Source organism: Podarcis gaigeae (assembly GCF_964106915.1).
Source record: "Podarcis gaigeae genome assembly, chromosome: 17".
In the NCBI taxonomy this organism is placed as follows: Eukaryota; Metazoa; Chordata; class Lepidosauria; order Squamata; family Lacertidae; genus Podarcis; species Podarcis gaigeae.
Window position 1 is genome coordinate 32,511,097 of NC_139694.1, and position 23,399 is coordinate 32,534,495.

The window sequence follows — 23,399 nt, forward strand, 5'->3', positions numbered from 1 at the left end:
TCCCGCTGGTAAGCGGTCCCTATTTATCTACTTGCACCCGGAGGTGCTTTCGAACTGCTAGGTTGGCAGGCGCTGGGACCGAGCAGCGGGAGCGCACCCCGCCGCAGGGATTCGAACCGCCGACCTTTCGATCGGCAAGTCCTAGGCGCTGAGGCTTTAACCCACAGCGCCACCTGCGTCCCTTTTGGGCAGTTTGCTAGGCACAGACAATTAGCTGACCTTGGAAAGCCTGCAAACGCTGCTTTCGGCAAAGATCTTCATCTTTGCCTTCCCCGCACCTGATATCTTGTATGATGTCAGGTGGGGGACAGGTGGCCATGGCCTGGGGATAACAGCCTTGCAGGCTAAATTAAGATCCCCATCAGGCCTAACTAGAGTACAGGGTGTGCAGAGTTTAAGCTCAAATTTCTGCTTAATTTGAAATTCACTGAGTGGCCTTTGATAATCAACATGGCATATCTTCCTGCGCAAAGGAGGCCACTGGGAGAAAGGTGTGCTACAAAAGTCCTGTTGGCTTCATTTGTTCCTTAACATCTGCAAAAGGAGAAGGCTTCCTCTCTGGAAATACAGTCAAATCTCGGTTGTCGAACATAATCCATTCCGGAAGCCTGTTTGTCTTCCGAAATGTTCAAAAACTGAGGTGCAGCTTCCGACTGGTTGCAAGAATTTCCTGCACTCAAGCAGAAGCCGCGTCGGACATTCAGCTTCCGAAAAACATTCAAAAACCGGTGCATTTACTTCTGGGTTTTCGGCGTTTGGGAGCCAAAACATTCCAAAACGGAGGCGTTTGGGATCTGATTGACTGTATTTCACATGAACAGGTCGCATGCAAACTAAATGGAAGTAAGTAATAACAATAAAATCGAGTAGCTAGTTCTGAGGACCAGATGGCCTGAAACCAGACTATTTCTTTATTCAGTTGTATACTTGAACCTCAAGACAATGCCCCCTCCCAAACCAAACTCAAAGTCACAAACTGCCATCTTCAAAGCCACAAATCAAAGCTAGTATTTTTCCCCTCAAAGGGGGCTGTCAGATTTACTTGCTGCACAAATGTGCTGAGAATTCAGACACAGCTTTGCCATTTGTAAATATCAGGTGCTCAAATCTGACCTTCCCTCTGAACAAACACCAGCAACAAGCCAATGCAACAGGTAATCAGAACCGGTACCTCAAGGTCTGGTTTCAGTAGCAGCCTGTGGAGCTGCCCTCCCAACCTTGGCATCAGTAAGAGCTTACCCAAGGTTGAGACAGGGAGTGGGAGAACAGCTGTGGCATCAGGGCCACATGCGCATATCACGAGGTGCCAAGGTGCCCAGGCAGTCACAATCTCACTGCCACCCTGTGATGCCCCGGCCCCTGGTAAACTGCAGCTTTAATACCGGTGTCAGGAGAAAAGTTCCATGCCACCTCATGGTCTGCTATAGTCTCTTTTCATCATATTCCATCCACAGCTAGCTTGTCATTATCGTTTAAAAAAAAAAAAAAAGGTGTATCGCGATATTAAATGACGACATAGCAAATCCTGAGGGAAGCACAAATGCACTACAGTTCCAGGCCTGCGATCCATTCGCCATCTACCAAAAGCTCCTTAAGGCCTCCACAGCCAGTGCCGGGTTTACGTATAAGCTAAACAAGCTAGAGCTTAGAGCCCCACTCTCTTGGGGGCCCCAAAAATTTAAAAGGAAAAAAAAACCTGGATGTACATTTCCAAAATATAATATAAAAAACAATTAAAATAAAACATACAAACAGCAACAGTGTTTTCTGCTGTGTAGGCTCCTATGATGAAAGTAATGGGCCCCGCCTGCTAGCCTGCTCCCTAAAACATCAATGGTTTGCTGATTTCTATATATAGGGTGCCTACATTCTGCACGGACGGGTTGCATGGCAACATGTGCAAATGGCTTTAGATACCTATTAGGTCCATAAATTACCGTATAGCATATATTCAACACAAAAAACAGCGGCAATTTGTTGTTGACAAAGGACAGCTGGACATATAAAGGGCCCCATTACCTTCAGTAGCTGAGGGGTTCATCAAACCTAAATTTGGCCCGGTCCACAACAAACAGAGAAGCTTAATTCATGTACCACAACAAGCTGTAAATGAAATCCCACCATCCTAAGCATAATAACTGGCCTGCTGGATCAGACCAAAGGTCCTTTTAGCCCAGAATCCTACTAATTTTAATTTTAATCAACTTGTTTTTATTATTGGTTGTTAGCCGCCCTGAGCCCGGTCTTGGCTGGGGAGGGCGGGGTATAAATAAAATTATTATTATTATTATTATTATTATTAATCAGATGCCTCTGGGAAGCCCACAAACAGGGCTGGGTGACTATAATGTTCTCTGCTGCTGCTTCCTATTAACTGGTCTTTAGAGGGATGCTTCCACTGGTCTGGAGGAGCAGTCAGCGAGGAGGGCACAGCTGCACACTTAAGCCCTCCTGGCAGATGAGTTCCTGCCATTTGCCAAGGAGGATCAGGGGAGGGACAAGGACCACACAGTGCCAACCTTTCCACTGCATCACCCCTCTTCCTCCTCATAAGTGTCAGTACCAGGAAGCCATCCACCACCACTACTGAGTGCTCCTGAGATGCCATATGGCCCTTCTTCCTAGCCACTGAAAAATCCCCATGGATTTCTCTAATCCCAGTTTAAAGCCAGCTAACCAGGTGCCCATTGCCACTTTTTATGGCAGCAAATTCCATTTGTTGTTGTTGTTGTTGTTGTTGTTGTTGTTGTTGTTGTTGTTGTTGTTACCACCCCACCCATCTGGTTGGGTTTCCTGAGCCACTCTGTGTGTCTCCCAGGAGAATATTTAAAACACAATAAACCATCAAACATTAAAAACTTCCCTAAACAGACCTGCCTTCAGATGTCTTCTAAAAGTCAGATAGTTGTTTATTTCTTTGACATCTGGTGGGAGGGCATTCCACAGGGAAGGCACCACCACTGAGAAGTCCCTCTCCCTGGTTCCCTGTAGCATTGCTTCTTGCAGCAAGGGAACCGCCAGAAGGCCCTTGGCGCTGGACCTCAGTGTCCAGGCAGAACGATGGGGGTGGAGATGCTCCTTCAGGTATACTGGGATGAGGCTGTTTAGGGCTTTAAAGGTCAGCACCTACTATGCCAAACATATTTACCTCCTTCATGGGATTTGGGTCTCCAGGCCTCTTTTTCCACAGATGCTGCCTTATGGCGTTGACGTTTTTACCAAGCTATCTGCCACAATTTCAGGTTAAGTCACTGCCACTGTACATGGATTTCTGGAGTTCTGTTTGCCCCAATGTACCTCACTTTATGATATCCCACTCACCATTTGGTTGACCATCAACTCAGTTTGAATGGAACCAGTTGGAGCTCTTCAAAAGCTGTTTGGTTTTTATCATCATCATCATCATACTGTGGCTTATCGTGATGTCTGGGTCAAACCAGAGCCAGGATCTCTCCCTCTCTCCGCCCCCCACCGCCACATTGTCTTACCTGTGATTTTGTCTCTAACCAGCTTGCAGGATTCAATCTCTCCGATACTTCCAAAGAGGCTCTTGAATTCTTCCTGTGTCATGTTCTGGGGTAGGTAGTTGACTATGAGGTTAGTTTTGGAGTCATCAGTGGCGCCGTTGGCACTAATCAGTGGCCCATTGGGGAGGGAACTGTTGCTTGTGGGACCATTGGACACTTGGGTCTCCATTGTGCTGATTATCTGCTGAAAACAAGAGGGAGTGGGGGGAGGGGGTTACTGTTATGAAGGAACTGAAAGCAGAACCCAACAATCAGTGTCAGGCTTGGGTGTTTCTGCTTGCGATCTCAGGGATGTCGTGATGGGAAGGATCTGGTTGGCCATAGGTTTGTCTGGATGGATCAGGGTTCCTGTTCTGAAGCATCCAGAAGTTCCTTTGACAAGCTTTGTTTTGTTGGAGAGGCATTTTGCCTGCTGGCTACTCAGGTACCACTTATCCCACTGAGCCAAGATGGAGGGGATAATACATGTGAGGTGCAGCACACAAAAGGCATTCTACAACTATTTATTACTGAATTTGCACTTATTTCTGTTTATAGCCCATTCCATGACAAGGGCCCAGGACAGGAGACAATACATTAAATCACAACACACACACACACACACACACCCAAAATTACACAGGTTAAATGGTATATCCCCTGGTCATCAAAAGCCCATTTAAACAAACAAACAAAGCAGTATTGTTTTTCAAAGCAAAGTTGCCAGGGAATGCTGGAGTTGAGGACAGACATGGAGAACACCTTCCCCCATTAATAAATGCACCAGCCTTGAAGAAATGTCAGCTCAGATGAGCCACATGTTTGCTTCCTTACACATACAACCGAGGTTACCAACTCTGCTATAACCCTGTGGGATCTGGAAAACCAAGTAATACTGTCCTGAAAGCCATTTTCAACACAGGGGTGGAACCGCAGGTGTATGAAGTGATGATTTAAAAGTGTGGGGCAGAGAGTCTTTAAGCATGCACAACAGATCCACAGGCACACAAAATATGCAGAGGGGATTCCACTGATCCCTAAACGAAAGTTCCTGGGATGAGTGTGTGGAATACAGGCAAGAAGAAAAATCTGCCCATTGGTCATTTGTATATGCTTGTGATGGGACAATGAGCTACTTGTGCGTAAAAGGGTTAGTCCCTCGGAGTTTGCTTAACGTAGCAAAGCTCTGCCTTGAGCGGAGCCCTTGGACATGGCTCCGTCAGTCACTGGTAGAATCCGACAGTGGGCGCTTGCGGAAACGCTTCCAGCATAAAAGCTGCTTAACGGAAACGCGTCTCCTAGATTCCCTGCGTGACAGCTTCCGGCAAGGGGTGGGGGTCGCTAAAGGGGGCCTTGATACCTCCTCACTGTTCTCACTGGAAGTGTCCCAGAGCCTCCCCTCCGACTTCCTGTCCCTTGGAGCTCCTGCTCCCCCCCTACTGGTTCCCTCTTCTGCTGCTGAGTCTCTTCTATCCTCCTGGAGCCCTTCCGCCCCCTGTTCTTCCGATGGCAGTTTCCTGACAATGCTGATCCACATGAAGGAGAATTTCAAACTATCCCAAAGTACCTCTGACTGGCAGAGAGAGGGAGAGAGGGAGAGAGGGAGAGAGGGAGAGAGGGAGAGAGGGAGAGAGAGAGAGAGAGAGAGAGAGAAGAATAGTACTGCACCTGAACGTCCTGAACATCCACACTGTCAGCCACAGCTCCCCATCCATCCACAGATATATCCCACACAAGGACGCTGGTGGCGCTGTGGTCTAAACCACTGGGCCTCTTGGGCTTGCCGATCAGAAGGTCGGCAGTTCAAATTCGCACAATGGGGTGAGCTCCCGCTGCTCTGTCCCAGCTCCTGCCAACCGAGCAGTTCAAAAGCACACCAGTGCAAATAGATAAATAGGTACCGCTGTGGTGGGAAGGTAAACGGCGTTTCCGTGCGCTCTGGCACTCATCACAGTGTACCATTGTGCCAGAAGCGGTTTAGTCATGCTGGCCGCATGACCTGGAAAGCTGTCTGTGGACAAAGACCAGCTCCCTCGGTCTGAAAAGTGAGATGAGCGCCACAACCCCATAGTCACCTTTGACTGGACTTAACCATCCACGGGTCCTTTACCTTTTATGTCCCACATGTATAGATATGTATGTTTCCCATCTTTCATAATATTCTTTATTGATTTTCATTTGTACACTCCACATACCCATATTGTATTACATTTCACATTTACACCTGCTCCCACATCTAACTTTTTTGCATTGTCTTCATCCGTTTTGTATATTATTGTTCTTCTTTCGTATTTGTCCATAGGGTATCTATAGTCAAATAAATCCTCCCGTATATACAATTCTTATTATCTGTCTATATGCATTTACAACTACCATTGGTTACATTAGTCACCCTGTACATTTTACCTTTTATTATTTTCTTTATCCAGAAATTTTATGTGTATTTCACATTACGAGGTTTATGTTCCCCATCACTGCAGTCAGAAGTCACATAGTCTTTGGCAACTTCATATGGCTCAGATCACCATTTTTTCATTTGCATCAATGAATCCATTAATATATACAGTACACCAATTCAACAACAGTCTGTTGCCTAGAGTTGGGAGCATGATGGGGAAATCTGCAGAACAATCCAGGCATTCTACAGGTGCCTCCCTCCAGCAATAGTGGCACAATTCAGTTTCCTCCTCCCACATTTGTCCTGATTTCCACAAAGCCTCTGTGCCCGGGCTCAGTTCCCTTTTGCCTTCCAGCAGACTTCTGTTCTGCTAGCAGTGCAATGGCTCCCTGTTAAACTATTGATCAGGCCATCGATTCTGCTATTATCTCCAGCTTCAGGCCAGGATTGCATAGCATCAAAGGAAAATGCTTCGCTGCCTGCAGGACCTGTCATTAATTCTGCTCCCAAAGACAATCAATAACATGCAGTCTCACTATCAATACATATTCTCCCCCAATGGCTTTGAGAACATCAAAAATCCAAAAATAAGAGAGGGAAAGGACTCAGGCTTTCAGACTGCACTCCACCATGGTGGCTGTTTGCACCATCATTTTTAACATCTAGAAATCAATACTAGATGGGTTTCTCAGAGTACTGGTGTGCTGAGTCTCAAATACTGTGACGTGTGCATTTCTAATTTCACCACATCTTGCTTCAAGCTACCTTAGGTTATATGGTGAGAGACACACTGAGACTTCCATCCTGGGCCAATTGCCTTTAATATGCTCAAAAGCACTGCATGAATAGGGCCTTTGCTACATGAACTGGGGCTCCTTGGGATTTCAATATCTGAATCAATCCCATGTTCTATTTTTTGTCGGACACTGTGGGCTCTCCAGACTGGGCTTTATATTGGGGGTTCTTGGCTCAGGTATCATCTCCCTCTTTGTGAAGTGAGTGGGTTTATGCCCTTTGCCTGAGTTTTTTTATCCTAGGTACATAAAGCTGTCACGGCCAAGTGCTTTCTTTCAAAATGGCTCCGCATCACACAGCCTGCAGTCGCTCTCCCTAGTTCTGTGTAGCAGCAAACAATTTGCTGACCAGCCTCCACCAATGATTCTGCGCAACACATGCAGCATGAAAGCCAGGCACCATAGAAGCAGCCGGCTTCCCTGCTTCAGTTTTCAACTCAACCCAGCCCTACCCCTAAAGTATCACCACCAGGAAGGGAAGAAAGCAGCACTGTCACGATGCTGCAAATAGAGCAGACATTACACAGTATTTAAAAAGGATATGATACCCGCTCAGGGCCGATGTGCATGTTGTGTCAGTGAGCATCACCAACAGGAAGCGGAAGCTACTCAAAGCTCCCAATTAGGAGTGTGATAGCTCTGTATGGAAGTGAGAGCTGGACCATAAAGAAGGCTGATCGCCGAAGAATTGATGCTTTTGAATTATGGTGCTGGAGGAGACTCTTGAGAGTCCCATGGACTGCAAGAAGATCAAATCTATCCATTCTGAAGGAAATCAGCCATGAGTGCTCACTGGAAGGACAGATCGTGAAGCTGAGGCTCCAATACTTTGGCCACCTCATGAAAAGAGAAGACTCCCTGGAAAAGACCCTGATGTTGGGAAAGATGGAGGGCACAAGGAGAAGGAGACGACAGAGGATGAGGTGGTTGGATAGTGTCTTCGAAGCTACAAACATGAGTCTGACAAAACTGCGGGAGGCAGTGGAAAACAGAATTGCCTGGCGTGCTCTGGTCCATGGGGTCACGAAGAGTCGGACACGACTAAACGACTAAACAACAACAACAAGCTCTGTTTGAAACGCTACTCATGGCATTTTTAGGTAGCCACCTCAAAATGTAATCTGTGAAGCAGCCCCAAAATATAGAAATATGCAGATATGAAAGAGACTTAAATGAGTAGCAGGCAGTAGAGATTGATAGTTGTTGTGTGTTTCTGTTGTCTTGTTAATAAGGCCTCAGTATGCTTCAGAGGAAGCAATTCATATATGAAGAAAGGTAATGATAATATTTTTTATTTTAAAAACCCGGGGAAACTGAAGAAAATTGGGGCACCCATTTTATCATCATCATCATCATCATCATCATCATCACCTTTTCCCCAGAACTGAGACTCAACATAGACTGCCAAAAATTAAAACAGCATGAATAAGAACACAGAAAACTACAAACATATACAGTGGTACCTCAGGTTACATATGCTTCAGGTTACAGACTCCGCTAACCCAGAAATAGTGCTTCAGGTTAAGAACTTTGCTTCAGGGTGAGAACAGAAATTGTGCAGCAGTGGCGCAGCGGCAGCAGCAGGCCCCATTAGCTAAAGTGGTGCTTCAGGTTAAGAACAGTTTCAGGTTAAGAACGGACCTCCGGAACGAATTAAGTTCTTAACCTGAGGTACCACTGTAAAAAATGATAGCTAAAAAGTCATTAAGCCATAATGGAATTAAAACAAATCTATTAAACTACAGATAGTAAAAGCAGCACAGATCTTTCGTTAAGCTTTCACTTCATAATAAAACCATCTTCACTTGCAGATGGGAGGGAGCCAAGTGTAGCTTATCTGGGAAGGGAATTCCAAAGTCCAAAGGGAATTCCCAGACATTTCTGTGCCTGAGCAGAGAGAAAATGGTACTTCAGATAGCCTGGGCCTAAGATACCTAGGGCTTCATAGGTCATAACCAGAATCTTATTCCAAAGTTTTGGGGTCACAGGAAGCAGCAGAAGACAATGTGGGGCAGCAATGTTCGCTTGACCTCCAGTCTATAATATCACTGTAGCTTACCAGGAGACAGTGGTCAGGTTAGGTCACTTCTGGGAGTTAGCAATGCAAGGAGATGAACAGCATCCTTCAGGGTGCCAGATTTGCAGGATCACTACCCTATAGTGATTCCCAGACATATTGTGTTTAACCACCACTAGTTCTGCTACTGCAGAAGGGTTACATCAATTCTGCAATTCCATCCTTTATAATGCAGATTGACTTGTTAAAGTAACCTATTTTCATCTTACAAGTCAAGTAATGGGCTCCTTAAGGCTACAAGCCTAAAGGGGAATCCTGTGCAGGTTCTGTCTGTAGTAATGCCCAGTGTATTCAACAGGATTCACTCCCCATTAAGCATGTTTAGGACTGTGGCTTTAACTGCAGAGTAACTTCTTAATGTACTCATTGAGACTTAATTGTGAGTAGAAGATATGCTGAGTCTAAACCATGCTGCAGAGTTATCAAGACAGGTACTTGATACTGTAAACAGGTCGTTCTGGTATCACAAACAGGACTCGGGCAAAAGTAGAAATCCCAATTCAATGGGGGGGAAATCCAGGCTAGCATTTGTATGCCGCTGATGACATTGCGTGGCTGCTGTGAAGGCTCTGCCTGCCTGAGGAGCACCAAGCACTCCTCGTCTCCTTATGCAAGACGTGTTCTCATGACCCAGCACCCTCGTTGCTCTTCACTGCGCTCACTTTTAATTTCCAGAAAATTTTTTAAAGCTTTGGAAGTCCAGCTTAGACATAACAGAATGTCTAATGCTTCTCACCAGAGATAGCATGCGCGAGCAGGGAAATAATCAAATTATTTATGTAACCGGAGAATGACACAGAGAAAGAAATGGATGCAAGGATGGAGCTGACAGAAGCAATTCTCCAGAAACTCTTTTTTTTCCCCTTCCCAAATCCAAACTTTATCTATGCTGGGCCAATATACTTTAGAGCCTAGAGTGTTTATCCATACATTACCTAGCACGTAATCTTATGGTAACTGTGCTGGGGTTTTTTGTTGCTGTCTGTTTTTGTTTTTGCTTTTGCCCCAGACATGGTGCAAAATAGCTTTCAAGCCCGGGATATGTTCTGTGGACAGAGATGCACCTGCAGAACACTGTGCTGTCCCAGAGATTTAAGAAAAATAAGCATTGCCTCCCTCCTGGATGCAAGATGTTCATTTGCGAAGGATATCAGCAGGAGCGCCGCTGCTCCTTCTTAATAGCTGTGCAGAAGAGGGAGATTTGGCAGGTGCAGTCTGTAATGCAGGGATAAGCAAAGCTGCACCTGCTGAAATTTCCTTTTTTTAACATAACTGTTAAAAGGAGAAGAAGTCCTGCTCTCCTTTGCATCCGGGTACAACCAGGTTCAGGAAGGTTACTAAGTTGGGAATTGATGCCTGAAGAATTGATGCTTTTGAATTATGGTGCTGGAGGAGATTCTTGAGAGTCCCATGGACTACAAGAAGATCAAACCTCTCCATTCTGAAGGAAATCAGCCCTGAGTGCTCACAGGAAGGACAGATCCTGAAGCTGAGGCTCCAAGACTTTGGCCACCTCATGAGAAGAGAAGACTCGCTGGAAAAGACCCCGATGTTGGGAAAGATGGAGGGCCCAAGGAGAAGGGGATGACAGAGGACGAGATGGTTGGGCAGTGTTCTCGAAGCTACTAACATGAGTTTGACCAAACTGTGGGAGGCAGTGGAAGACAGGAGTGCCAGGCGTGCTCTGGTCCATGGGGTCAGACACGACCAAATGACTAAACAACAACAACAAAAGCATGGTTCTTTCATTTTGGGACAGGAAGTCAACTATGTGATGCAGTGATTTGAGTACTGGGTTTAAAATTAAAAGGCATCACCTCAAATTCCCACTTAGTGCTGAAGCTTGCTAGATCTCGAGTGTCAAGCTGCTAGCTCTCAGTGTCATCACTTGAGTTCTAAGATGGAAGCAAAGTTGTGCAGAAATGAAACAAGTGAGCAGAAGAGATGTCATGAGCTTCCTGGAAGAGTGAGGTACAAATTACTATTATCAATCATCATTAAACCCTTGTATAACACCCTTCATCCGAAGATCTCAGGGCAGTTCACCACTAGAAGGTTTGGTCAGTGCTTTTTTCTAGGGGGTACACATATCCCTAAACATTTTGTGAATCTTTGTACTCTTGTCCATTTACTGTATTGAACTTTCCCTATATGAACTATAAAATTGAGATTTTCTTGAGTCAAAATGAGAGTACCCCTAAACATTTTTTTCGAAAAAAAGCACTGGATTTGGTTATACAGTAATATTTAAACAGCGTATAATTTGAAAGGCTTCAGGAAGGTTAGGCAGAAAGGAGATTAGGCAGGAAGGTCTTGGGGAGCTGTTAGCTCTCAGTTTTGGAACAGCTACCTCCTGTTTTCTTTCCAGACAAGATATTGTGCTCCCCCAGTTACCCACAGGCTGGGATCACACAGCCTAATCTGGTATCATTTTCAAGCTCTGGCCCACTTTAGCCCTGCTAAGCCCTTAATTGGGATGATCCTCACTCTCTATCCTCTTTAGAGCCACACAATGAGATTTGCCCCCCTTACTCCCCCTCTCTTGCCAACAAACATATGTTGGCAGGGGAAAGCATGGGGTTGGGAATTGGATTGAGATATGCACACCCCCAGGGTCTATTCTCTAGCCCCCTGTCCACCCGGACCCCCTTTCCCACATGACAGCCATCTGTCCTAGGTTGCTGGCCCCAGGGGCCTGCAGGCCTGGTTGCCATGGCAGCCATTCACTGTGTGATGCCATGGCAGCTTAAGCTGCTACCCCTAATCTGGTTGCTAAAGGACGGATGGGGTCTGTAAACACCATAGGTGCAGCCCTTGAAGCTGTGATTAGAGAGCTGGGACCCACACATTCCCCCTCTTGTTCAGCCCCCTGCCCCTATGGAGATAGCACCCTTTTTACAGGGTACGGGTGTCTGCATTCTCTGCAGTTAAGCGAGGTGCTGGAAAAATCAGAACCAGATAGTAGCAGCTGATGAGAATTAGGCCCTTCTGTGCCTGAGACCTTGGGCAGCCCCTGCCAGTTTAGACAATGCTGGGCACTGATGGAAAAAGAGCCCGGTTTGATATAAAGCAGGAGAACGAGGATGTAAACAAGAAAACCAGGCATTTTGTTCTACGCCAGTATTAACAGCAGCACTCTTTGCTAGGACGCCTCAACAAATCTTGCAAAGGAAGAGAAGCCACCGTTGCAAGGAATTGCTCTAGTTTGGGGTGGGGGAGAAATAAAAGTGGGACGTCAGCATACAATTCTACATATTGTATGTTGCTGCCCCCCAAATAGCCACAAACATGCAGAAGACTGGCAAAATTCTATAGCACACATGGAATATAGACGGGCAGCAGGATCCTTCTAAATAACTGCTAAGATCCCGCTCAAAAATCTTAACACCAGTTTTCATTTTTCGCATCCAGCAATGATGGCTCCCCAAAGGTCAGCACTTTATCTAAACAGGTTTCCAATGTTCCTCTGTCCACACTAAGCTATGATCAATAAATGGTTTTCAAGATGGCACCGTGATTCTTGACAGCTGGAGTCAACAACTGACTATGGAAAAATAGCAATACATGCAATGAAAGGGGGGGGGGGAGATGAAAAAGGAGAATTGGAAAAGGAGACAAAAAAATCATTCTGTGCTGAACAATTAAGAATATACTATCTGAAATAAATGGGACTCAAGACAGTTCGGAACAGAAGGCTGGGTTGATTTCACTAGCAGTTAGGAGGGAATTCCAAAGATTAACGCCAGAAACAAGAATGAAGAAGGGAAAGATCCCACTTTCATAAAAAGAAAAGAACGAGAGCAATACAAAGAAGAAGAAAGACCTGACCGCATTTTGTTCTTTTTGCAGTTTTTGTTAAGTAGTATTAGTTGCTGCTCCTGTTGCTCTGATGTGTTTTGAATTTCATATGCCTTTTCATTGGATGACATGTTCTGGAAGGTGTGTGTGTTGTTGTTGTTTTTAAAGACAAAATTATGATAAAAGGTAAGGTGTAGCAAGTAAACTTTAAGATGAGGGACTGAACCATAAACAGAATATGGAATCTAAAATAAAACCACTCAAGAGCAGTAATCCAGGCAGGGGTGTGTATGTGTGTTTCAGATCAGAAAATAAGATGAAGAACAGGATGTAAACATAGAGGCTACTTGGAAGGCTTCTGAGTGGTAATGCTTCCTAAAAACAACTGTATAATGTAATAAATATGTAAGTAAGGAGCTTAAGTTAGGCATACATAAATCGGTGGTTGGCACTGATGTCCCATTGGACGCAGCAATGGAAGGAAAACCTGTTCACCATTTCTGACCTTGGATGGTCCAGGTACCATGAAAAAGGGACACCATTGTGGTTATTATTTTTAACAAGGCAAAGCCTACTTTTCTATAAAGATCTAAGCCCAAAGCAGCTTATGAAGCCAAACAATCAAGAGAGAATACGAAGTAACAAAACAATAAAATGGTTGAACTGCACAATATCCAAACTGCCCATCGCACACGCCAACCAAAACAACTGCAAAGTCAAGCAAGCTTGTGATGGTGTGTCTATTCCTCTATCCTCCTCTGACCTGTCAAACCCTCTCTCAGTGGAACAGGCCCCTCAGAAATAAGATTCCCCAGATTTGCAAAAGCATTTAGTTTGCAAATTCTAAAGCTTAAAAAAAAAGGTCTTGTAGGGGTCAGTTTTCTTGCAATTACATGCCTACCTGTCCCCTAGAATTTCCACCCGAGTTGGTTGTGTTTTGTTTTTTTGTTTATGTGCTTAATTGGTCTATTGTTTTTTCCTCCCTGTAATTGTGCATCTTGAAATGCAGTTTTAATGAAACTGAATAAAGACTGCTCAGAGACTTCCAGGACCTATGGAATGTCAAGGACGGATGAATCACAGAAAGCAGAGCCATGGTTGTCAACTGGAGGAGACACAAAAAAAGAGACTGGGGGAATACAGACCTGTTTGAGCTCCTAACAGCTATTAGTATCTTATATATTGGGGGCATGGTGGGGTGCATACCATGAGGTTTAAAAAGCCCTTTCCTTTCCTTTCCAGAAGGAACCTTTGATCAAATTTTATGTTCTTGGCACACACACAGGAGCCCAAACTCCCATTGCAAAGGTGGGAGTGTTTTTTCCCTCTCTGTCTGCCACTGTGACCTCCTGGGACTAAAGGATGGTCTGGGGCTTTTCCTAATGGGGTCAAGGGAAGGGTGGTATCCAAGCCCCATTAAAATTAATGAACATGGCTAAGTTAGGTATAAGGGACGCGGGTGGTGCTGTGTTCTAAACCACTGAGCCTAGGGCTTGCTGATCAGAAGTGCGGCAGTTCGAATCCCTGCGACAGGGTGAGCTCCCATTGCTCTGTCTCAGCTCCTGCCCACCTAGCAGTTTGAAAGCACGTCAAACTGCAAGTAGATAACTAGGTACCACTCTGTGTGCTGCTCTGTTTTTGCCAGAAGCGGCTTAGTCATGCTGACCACATGACCCAGAAAAACTATCTGCGGACAAACGTCGGCTCCCTCGTCCAGTAAAGCGAGATGAGCGCCACAACCCCAGAGTCATTCGCGACTGGACTTAACTGTCAGGTTTGATGGCCTGGGATTCCGATTCAGAGGACGAACCAGAGGAATCCCAGCCTGCACAGGAGTCCCCGCCTCCAGGGCCGGCTGAACTGGGGCAAGGCCTAGATGCTGAAGAGCCTGCACCTGTGGCAGAGCACCAGGAGCTGGCCCCAGGTGAAACCCTTCTGGCCCCAGAGGTGCTTGAGGACTCAGTGGCGTCAGGTGAGCCTCCTCCAGGGCCCAGTAACCCTTCGGCCTCGCCTGATCTGCAGAGGCTTAGGGCAGAGAGGCGAAGGGAACTGGTTGCTCCCAGGAGGAGTGCTCGCCTTAAGGCCAGAGGAGGCGGGGCTCCTGGGGGCCGGGGCCGCCCCCGGCCTTAGAAGAGGATAAAAGCCTAGTCAGCCCGGTCCCAGGTTGCGGGAGCAACGTCGTTGTTGGCTTCGGACCTTCCTGTGTTCCTGATCCCTGCTCGGCCTCCTGTTCCTGATCATCCGGTGTTCCTGTTCCCTGCTCGGTCTCCTGTTCCAGCGTTCCTGTTCCCTGCCCGGCTCTCCGCCTCGGACCTCGCCCCTCTTCGTGTGGACTCAGCTTACGCCCACGGTACCTTCCCCCCGGGACCAGCACATCAGGGGTCCTTTACCTTTACCTTTTAAGTTAAGTCTATTATTTTCAGTGGGTCCACTATGAGTTAAACTTAGTTGAACACCACCCAAAGAGATGAAATTACTGTATTGTTGGAGACCAAAACCTACTAGGTAACTACAGCTTCCTTCATTTCACCAGAGCAAAATTGCTTAATGGGATTTAGTTTAGCTTAGCTTTTGTTTTTATGTGCTATTTGCACGACTGCCATCGGGGATATCAGAAGTGGCACCCATTTACGATGTTTTGCTTTCCCAACTTTGAATGGTGATCCCGGAATGGAAGTGCAAAAAATCCCTTACAGCTAAGCATCCTCCTGACCGTACAGGAGATGCTTCTCAATGTCCCAACCTAGTGACACCCATTTGCAATGCAGAGGGAAGCAGGCCAGACTGGAGGAGGGATTTAGACTGCAGGGGCCAGAAGCCTCGGAAGCTCACCAGGAAGCATTGGATGCGGATCCAAACCATCCCAGAGGTAAGCGCACAACCCTGAATTAAATTGGACAGCTGCATGATGCTGCCATCTCCCAGCCGAGCTCGTCAGCTGACAGAGACAATTGTGGAGGAGGAAATATTCAGGGACATGTCTGCCAAGTGGAGTCCCACCTCCGTCCCACTCCCACCTGCATCGTGCAACCAGAGCAGTGCACTATAGAACCCCTTGCAATGTCAGAGAGGAAGTCGAGAGCCAACACAAAGACACCTGAAATCTGGGGTGGAGGTATGATGGAGTAGTTTTTTAAATATATACATATATGTAGAGTCGTACCTTGGATCCCGAACGCCTTGCAAGTCGACCGCTGTGGCTCCCAAACGCCACAAGCTCAGAAGTGACTGTTCCGGTTTGTGAACATTCTTTGGAACCCAAACGTCCGACGCTGGTTCCATGGCTTCTGATTGGCTGCAGGAGCTTCTGAATGTTTTGGAAGTCGAACGGACTTCCGGAATCGATTCCCTTCACAGGGGCGTCGCAAAGGGGAGTATGGTCTACCCTGGGTGTCATGCCTAGGGGGGTGACAAAATGCCCCCGGGCGGATCAACATGGCGGCGCGGGCACTCCCAGCAGGCTGATTTTCGCGATTGGTGCAATCGTCATGAAAATCCCACTGCTGTTCGTGCAAATAGAGTCATACCTCGGGTTACAGACGCTACAGGCTGCATTTTTTCGGGTTGTAGACCGCCCAAACCCAGAAGTACCAGAACAGATTACTTCCGGGTTTCGGCGGTCAAACATGCACGGAAGTGCTAAATCATGCTTTGCGCATGCGCAGAAGTGCCGAATCACAACCCATGAGTGCGGAGACGCACCGCTGCGGATTGCAAACGCTGCGGGTTGCGAACGTGCATCCCGCACAGATCACGTTTGCAACCCGAGCGTCCACTGTACGCCCAGAATGCAGCCCTTGCCACCGGGCATATTTGCACAATTGGCAGGCAGTGCTGGCACCCCCAGGAGGATCGGTGCGCCCCTGTGGGCAGATCGTCCCACCCCAGGGTGCACATCATGTTTGGTGCTCCAGGTGCCCAAGGGGTTTCCTCCACCACTGTCTCTTCAGCTTCCGAGGTACCACTATACTTTGCAATAAATTTTGGGTATGTTGCATGTTTTACCTAAGAAATTATCTATGCCAGGTAACAGCTTAACTAAGAACACTGGCAATGGTAAACCTCCCTCCTCCTCCTCGGAGCTTTTTTTCCTTCTTAAGCAGGGCCTTCTCCATTCACGACAGCCCCAGGAAATGCACCTTGTCCCCGAGCATTCACAAGCCAGATAGGTGCATCTGAAAATACCCGCTCATTGTGTCTTCTCAACACCTAAATAAATCTATAACTCAGCCCCTTGGGTCAGGCCAAAGTTTGTCCTGCAAACCAGGCTTCCTCAACCTCGGCCCTCCAGATGTTTTTGGCCTGCAACTCCCATGATCCCTAGCTAGCAGGACCAGAGGTCAGGGATGGTGGGAATTGTAGTCTCAAAACATCTGGAGGGCCGAGGTTGAGGAAGCCTGCTGTAAACTGACAGGGGTCCTCTCATGTCATCCTAAGACTTCCTGAGCAAACGGCCATACTGAACAGCGTGCAATGCAGCAGAACAGAGCAGCCTGCATGACTAGTAGTCATGATTATGGATGTTGGGGGCATCCTAAACAAAGCTCACTGGGAGAATTTGGACACGAGGCACTTGCCACCTCAGGCGAATCAGTGGACCTCAGAGTGATATTGCAAAGCGAAAACACTGTCCCGCACTCTTTGGAAGAACAGTGAGGTGCAAATTTACATAATATTAATGTATACACATTCTCCAAATGCCTATCCTAACGCAGCCAAAACAGAGGGAGAGATGGGGGAACTCCAAGGTTTACAGATACACACACATCCCTTTTAAAAAACAACCCAGAACGGTGGCAGGACTTCCAAAAAAGTCCAACAAGGACTCAGCATGATCAATAGCATGAAATGGTTTGGGGGGCAGAAAAGCAAGCCAGGGGAGTAATGAAATGAAGTATTCTGGAAGAAGCCATAGCTGAAACCCTGAAAGTGAGGGGGGAATGTACTTTAAGGAATCGGTACAACAACTATGTAAGATAAAGGTAAAGGTAAAGGGACCCCTGTCCATTAGGTCCAGCCGTGACCGACTCTGGGGTTGTGGCGCTCATCTCACTTTATTGGCCGAGGGAGCCGGCGTACAGCTTCCGGGTCATGTGGCCAGCATGACTAAGCCGCTCCTGACGAACCAGAGCAGCGCATGAAAACGCCGTTTACCTTCCTACCGGAGTGGTACCTATTTATCTACTTGCACTAGGCTCTCTGGTTTAGCCCACAGCGCCACCCGCATCCTATGTAAGGCAGACAGGTACAATTACGCCCATTTTGCAAATGAGGACAACTGACGAAATACCGGCCCTCTCAGGCCACCTCATTAGTCTGTGGCTAGGGTTGCCCTAATTTTGATGAGCAAAAAAGTGAACAGCCCGAGCCGCTGCCACCCTGAACCTGGAAAAGAGGTGCATGAGCATGTGGCAGCAGCCACATGCACCTCTTTCCCCAACTCAGGCTGGCAGCAGCTGTGGCGTGCAGAGCAGTCCGAGCCTGAGCCGCCTGAGCCCCCAAAACCCAGACATTTCCTTTAAAATGTAAAACTCCGCCCAGATGGGCATGTTGGCTCCCAAAAGGGTTTTCCCAGTTGTATGGCAGCCCTGTCTGTGGCTGAAGGAAAATGAGAAGAGCAGAGAACTTTCGAGTCTGGGGTCTTTGCCACCATAATGTGTCATCAATGGAACATCAAACTGAGGATGCAGCCTGTGGATGTGCTGCTGGCCTCTGAGGCTGCAGCCTGAATGGCAGGACATATCTCCCCCCCCCCCAAGAATTTATCTGACTGCCGATGAAGAGCCCCCCTCTTCTTCTGTATGGGGGGGGGAGAAAGATGCCCTGGCAGGAGGAGCTGCCGCCCGATGCTCTCAATGGGGTGGGGGAACAGGGTGCCTTCTGACACGGCACACATGCTTCAGCTAACAGATACAACCCCCTCTCTCCCCTTTGCTTCGTGTCTTTGTGCTGTAACAACCCCATCCAGCTCCAGCTGCTAGAAATGCAAGGCTTTTCAGCGTTCCCTGGCTGGCCCTCTTGGAGCTCCGCACGGTCAAGGCTCAGATGCCTGCGAGGGCATTTGGGCTGGCAGAGTGCACTGAGAATCGGGCGTCCTATCCTCTCCTCCTCTCTCCCTGTCACACAGAGACATACACCCAGCCACTTGCTAAGTGTGACTGCAGAAATGTGCCCTACTTGCTCAGCCACCGAAAAGATGCATAAAAAGAGAGAGAGAGAGAGAGATCGCATTTATTATCATCCCAGGATTTGGGGGAGGAACTGTCAAGGCTGTCTGCAGACTGTGCCAGCTTAAACTACCTTTGAAATTCATTTTAGAATCGTGAAGTTTAGTGCCAAGAGACACTGAAGAAATCCTCAACCCCCTCAGTCCACTACCACACCTCTTCACTGCCCAAGATTCCCCCTTTATTTTTGCACAATAAAATATTATGATGATGCCCACGTTTCTGATGCAGATAGACGCATGGGGTCAGGACTTCTGAGTTTGTGAAACTGGGAATGCAAGGCCCAGGCCATCTCAAGATTCCAAGAAGTCTACAGTCCAATGCCCTGGGCCTTGCATGCCCAGTTTCACAAACTCAGAAGTCCTGACCCCATCCGTCTCTCTGCATCAAAAACGTGGACACCATCATAATATGTTATTGTGCAAAAATAAAGGGGGAATCGTAAGGGGAAAGCAGACCACAAATGCCCACCCCTGCCACCTTTATTCCTCCCCTCTCCCCACACGGAGACAAGCACGGCATGCAAAACAATGGCCTGCCCAGCCGAGCCTTGGGGACAATACAGCATTGAGTGCCCAGGCGACAGGAGGCACAAGGACTGCCAGCCACCGAATGCTGCTATTCTTACATGCATCCGACACGCCCACCCCAACAATGACACACACAGTTCCCTCCTCTCCAGAAAGGGAAACTGCAGGGAGAGTGGAAGACAATCGGGGAGGAGAAGGCTGGCTGGGAGCAGGGGTGGGGGAAGGAGAGGAAGGTTTGCTTCGTGCCCTGGGGGGACTGGGTCATTCATGACTGGGCAGCAGTTGGGAAGAAAAGTCAGAATTCCTGGTTCTCTTTCTACACTGTGAGAGGTGGAGCAGGAGGAGATTTCTGCAAAGCTGGACTCCTGGATTGTCCTCTCTAATATTTGAGCATTTAGACGGCATACACTATGTTCTTCCTAGGTAAAGGAACCCCTGACCATTAGGTCGAGTCGTGGCCGACTCCGGGGTTGCGGCGCTCATCTCGCTTTATTGGCCGAGGGAGCTGGCATACAGCTTCCGGGTCATGTGGCCAGCATGACTAAGCCGCTTCTGGCGAACCAGAGCAGTGCACGGAAATGCTGTTTACCTTCCCCCCGGAGTGATACCTATTTATCTACTTGCACTTTGATGTGCTTTCAAACTGCTAGGTTGGCAGGAGCAGGGACCGAGGAATGGGAGCTCACCCCGTGGCGGGGATTCGAACCGCCGACCTTTTGATTGGCAAGCCCTAGGCTCTGTGGTTTAACCCACAGTGCCACCCACGTCCCATGTTCTTCCTAATCAGAGGCAAAATCCATTGTACTCGGAGTATATATATTTTCAATTTTTTCTACACTGATTTATTTCATACACACACACAAGCACCTCAAGGGCAGAGAATGTTGATTTCCTGTGGCTTCCTGAGCAAGGTACTCCTGGCAATATGTGCATGCAGGGTCTTCCTTTGTGGTGTGGCTCTCAAGCACCCAACAATAAGCAAGGGTTTGTATTAACATGGCACATTAAAAGCGTATCTCCCCAAAATAATTGAGAAGTGAGAGCTATACAGCATGTGGAATCGGGCTTCTGTGTTTCTTAGGAACTCAGATATATAAGCTAGGCACCAAATGGCTCCTTAAACCTAGGTTGCAGTCGCCAAAACGGAATGTCTAGTTGCCATTTTGGAGCAAGACTGCTCTAAAATCTTATTTTTCAAGTGATGGACTGACTGTGCTTGATTCTCAATTAAACAACTGGCTGCTTCAGATGACAACCTTGAACTAGGTTAAGAACTTTGAGAACTTAAAGAAGAAAAGCCACTTGGTCCAGGCACAGTGCACATACGATATTGGCTTATCCCAACTTTTTTCATAATGGTGACTCCTGCTCCTGCTCAGGCTGCACAGAAAAAAGCCCTTTAGTTCCAGAAATTCATTCCGATTGTGCAGATAAAATATAACTGATAGAGTTTAAGAAGGGTGGGGTATTAGTGTGTGAAAACTGTCCAGACCCAATAATTCCCAGGCATGCATCCTGGTGCCTGAGCATCTTCACTTGGTCGCAAGTGGTCGAAAGCACAGTGCAAAACGTTTCTGGCAAATTTCAAACACTGCATGCACCTTACACGGGTGTCACGCTGCACATGCAGCTCCTCTCCCTGCTCCAATGAATTTTAGACAAAGATGTTGTCTGTATCCACCGTCCAAATGGGGAAGGGCAACTGAATTCATGCCCTCTTCCATTTAATAAACAATACTACACAACACCCAGAGACCCTTGAGGACAACCTGTCCCAGCAGGCAACTATCGACGACACACAATGAGATCTTGAAACTTGTAGTTACTTTGCTTCCGTGCTGGCATTGCATTGAGCCACATTCTGCATTCTGTAGCCCAGGCATGCCCAAAGTCCATTTCGGGGGCCTAATTCGGCCACCTGGTCAATTTAATCCGGCCCCCATGGCAGTATAAAATCCTTTAAAAACACAGCAACTTATGGTAAAATTGTTTAAAAAAAAGGTCAACAACTTCATTCGTAAAAAGCTCAACAACTTTGCTCATGCATGTTCACTTCATCAAATCTGGCCCTCTTTGAAAAAAGTTTGGGCACCCCTGCTGTATCCCATTATTAACTTTCTCTTACTTCTGCTTTCATGACACTAGTGAGAAGAACCCAAACACTATGCTTCCCCATAGCCAGAAATAATTATTACTAACCAATGACTCGCAGCTTCCCCAGTCTTCAGGGTTTGGGACAGGACTGTTTGTTAAGTTCTCTAATCTATCCTGCTCTATTCCGGGAAATCAAAAGGCCCTTCAAATAAGAACTGCATCTGTAGGAGTTACTTTAGCCATGAGTGACCATGAATGAGTGCATGATGATGCACAGATCAGGGATGGGGAACCTGTGGCCTTTCAGATGTTGCTAGACCCCCAAATCCCATCATCCCTGCTACCCTGGGGCTGATGCGAGTTGGAGTGTGATATATGGGTGGGATATAAATAATAAAATTATTCTTAAACAACGCCCTGCAATGTAGAAATCTCAGCTAAAGCATCCATGAGAGATGGAAATCCTGCCTCTGCTTAAAAACCTCTATGAACCCCTTCTTGGTCCTAATAATAATAATAATAATAATAATAATAATAATAATAATAATTTATTTATACCCCGCCCATCTGGCTGGGTTTCCCCAACCACTCTGGGCAGCTTCCAACAAAATATTAAAATACAGTAGTCTGACAAACATTAAAAGCTTCCCTAAACAGGGCTGCCTTCAGATGTCTTTTAAAAGTCTGGTAGTTGTTTTTCTCTTTGACATCTGGTGGGAGGGCGTTCCACAGGGCAGGTGCCACTACTGAGAAGGCCCTCTGCCTGGTTCCCTGTAACTTGGCTTCTTGCAGCGAGGGAACCATCAGAAGGCCCTCAGCACTGGACCTCAATGTCTGGGTGGAACGATGGGGGTGGAGACGCTCCTTCAGGTATACTAGACCAAGGCCGTTTAGGGCTTTAAAGGTCAGCACCAACACTTTGAATTGTGCCCGGAAACGTACTGGGAACCAATGTAGGTCTTTCAAGGCTGGTGTTATGTGGTCTCGGTGGCCGCTGTAGTCACCAGTCTAGCTGCCAATGTTTTGCCCTGAACCCCCTCCTAAAATGAAACTTTTTCTTCTGTTCTGGGAGGGGCTTTCAAACTGCCAAATCACTCGAGGTCATGAATTCAAGAGGCAATATTCAATGTTAGTCAGACTTATAGGAGACCTGCTGTAATTAATGGACTTCAGTCACTTATGTCAGCTTAGTTCAATGGATCTACTCTTGAGTATTGCTGTGTATACATTACCAGCTTGAAATGCATCTAGGTCATTCATTTCCTCAGTTGGTGGGAGCACTTGAGATGCCAAGTCAACAGGAGCTATGAGTAACACTGGATATCACCCAAAGGGCTGATTTTAGCTTTGAAAGTCCTAAGCTCCCTAAGTTTGGAATAGTTAAAGAGTTCACCTACCATATGCAAACACACATATTATACTATATTAAAAATAATGCATAAATGCTGCTTCAGGTGTTGTGTGCATCTAAAGTAAGATTAATATACTAGAAATATAACTTTTTCAGTAAACGCATATATTGTGGGATCCACCCCCACCTCCCGGAAATTCACTGGATCTATTTTTTAAAAAGATAACCTGTAAATATGTTTTATTCCATCAATCATGATTTACGAGAGAACTAGGTTGATTTCTTATTTTCAAAATTAGATGCACTGCTGCAAACTTCTGTGAGTTTTAAATAATCCTTTCCTTATAACTTTACTGCTTTGAGAGGCAGCTTTGTAAACAAGAACACTGGGGTTGGTGTAGATTATGGGTAGGCAAACTAAGGCCCGGGGGCCGGATGCAGCCCAATCGCCTTCTAAATCCGGCCCACAGACAGTCCAGCAATCAGTGTGTTTTTACATGAGTAGAATGTGTGCTTTTATTTCAAATGCATCTCTGAGTTATTTGTGGGGCATAGGAAATCATTCATTCCCCCCCAAAAATATAGTCTGGCCCCCCACAAGGTCTGAGGGACAGTGGACCAGCC

General features: G+C 46.8%; 1 protein-coding gene across 7 annotated transcripts in view; it reads right to left on the reverse strand.

Moving 5' to 3' along the window:
• ELAVL3 (ELAV like RNA binding protein 3) overlaps window positions 1–23,399 on the reverse strand; it is an 85,189-nt gene that overhangs the window by 37,181 nt on the left and 24,609 nt on the right. For 6 of the 7 annotated variants that reach the window (XM_083719532.1, XM_083719529.1, XM_083719526.1 and 3 more), the window contains exon 2: window positions 3,489–3,711. In XM_083719532.1, coding sequence (XP_083575658.1) covers window positions 3,489–3,711 — 223 coding nt within the window. The remainder of the gene's footprint in view (window positions 1–3,488; window positions 3,712–23,399) is intronic. The other variant, XM_083719527.1, reaches the window with a different exon arrangement.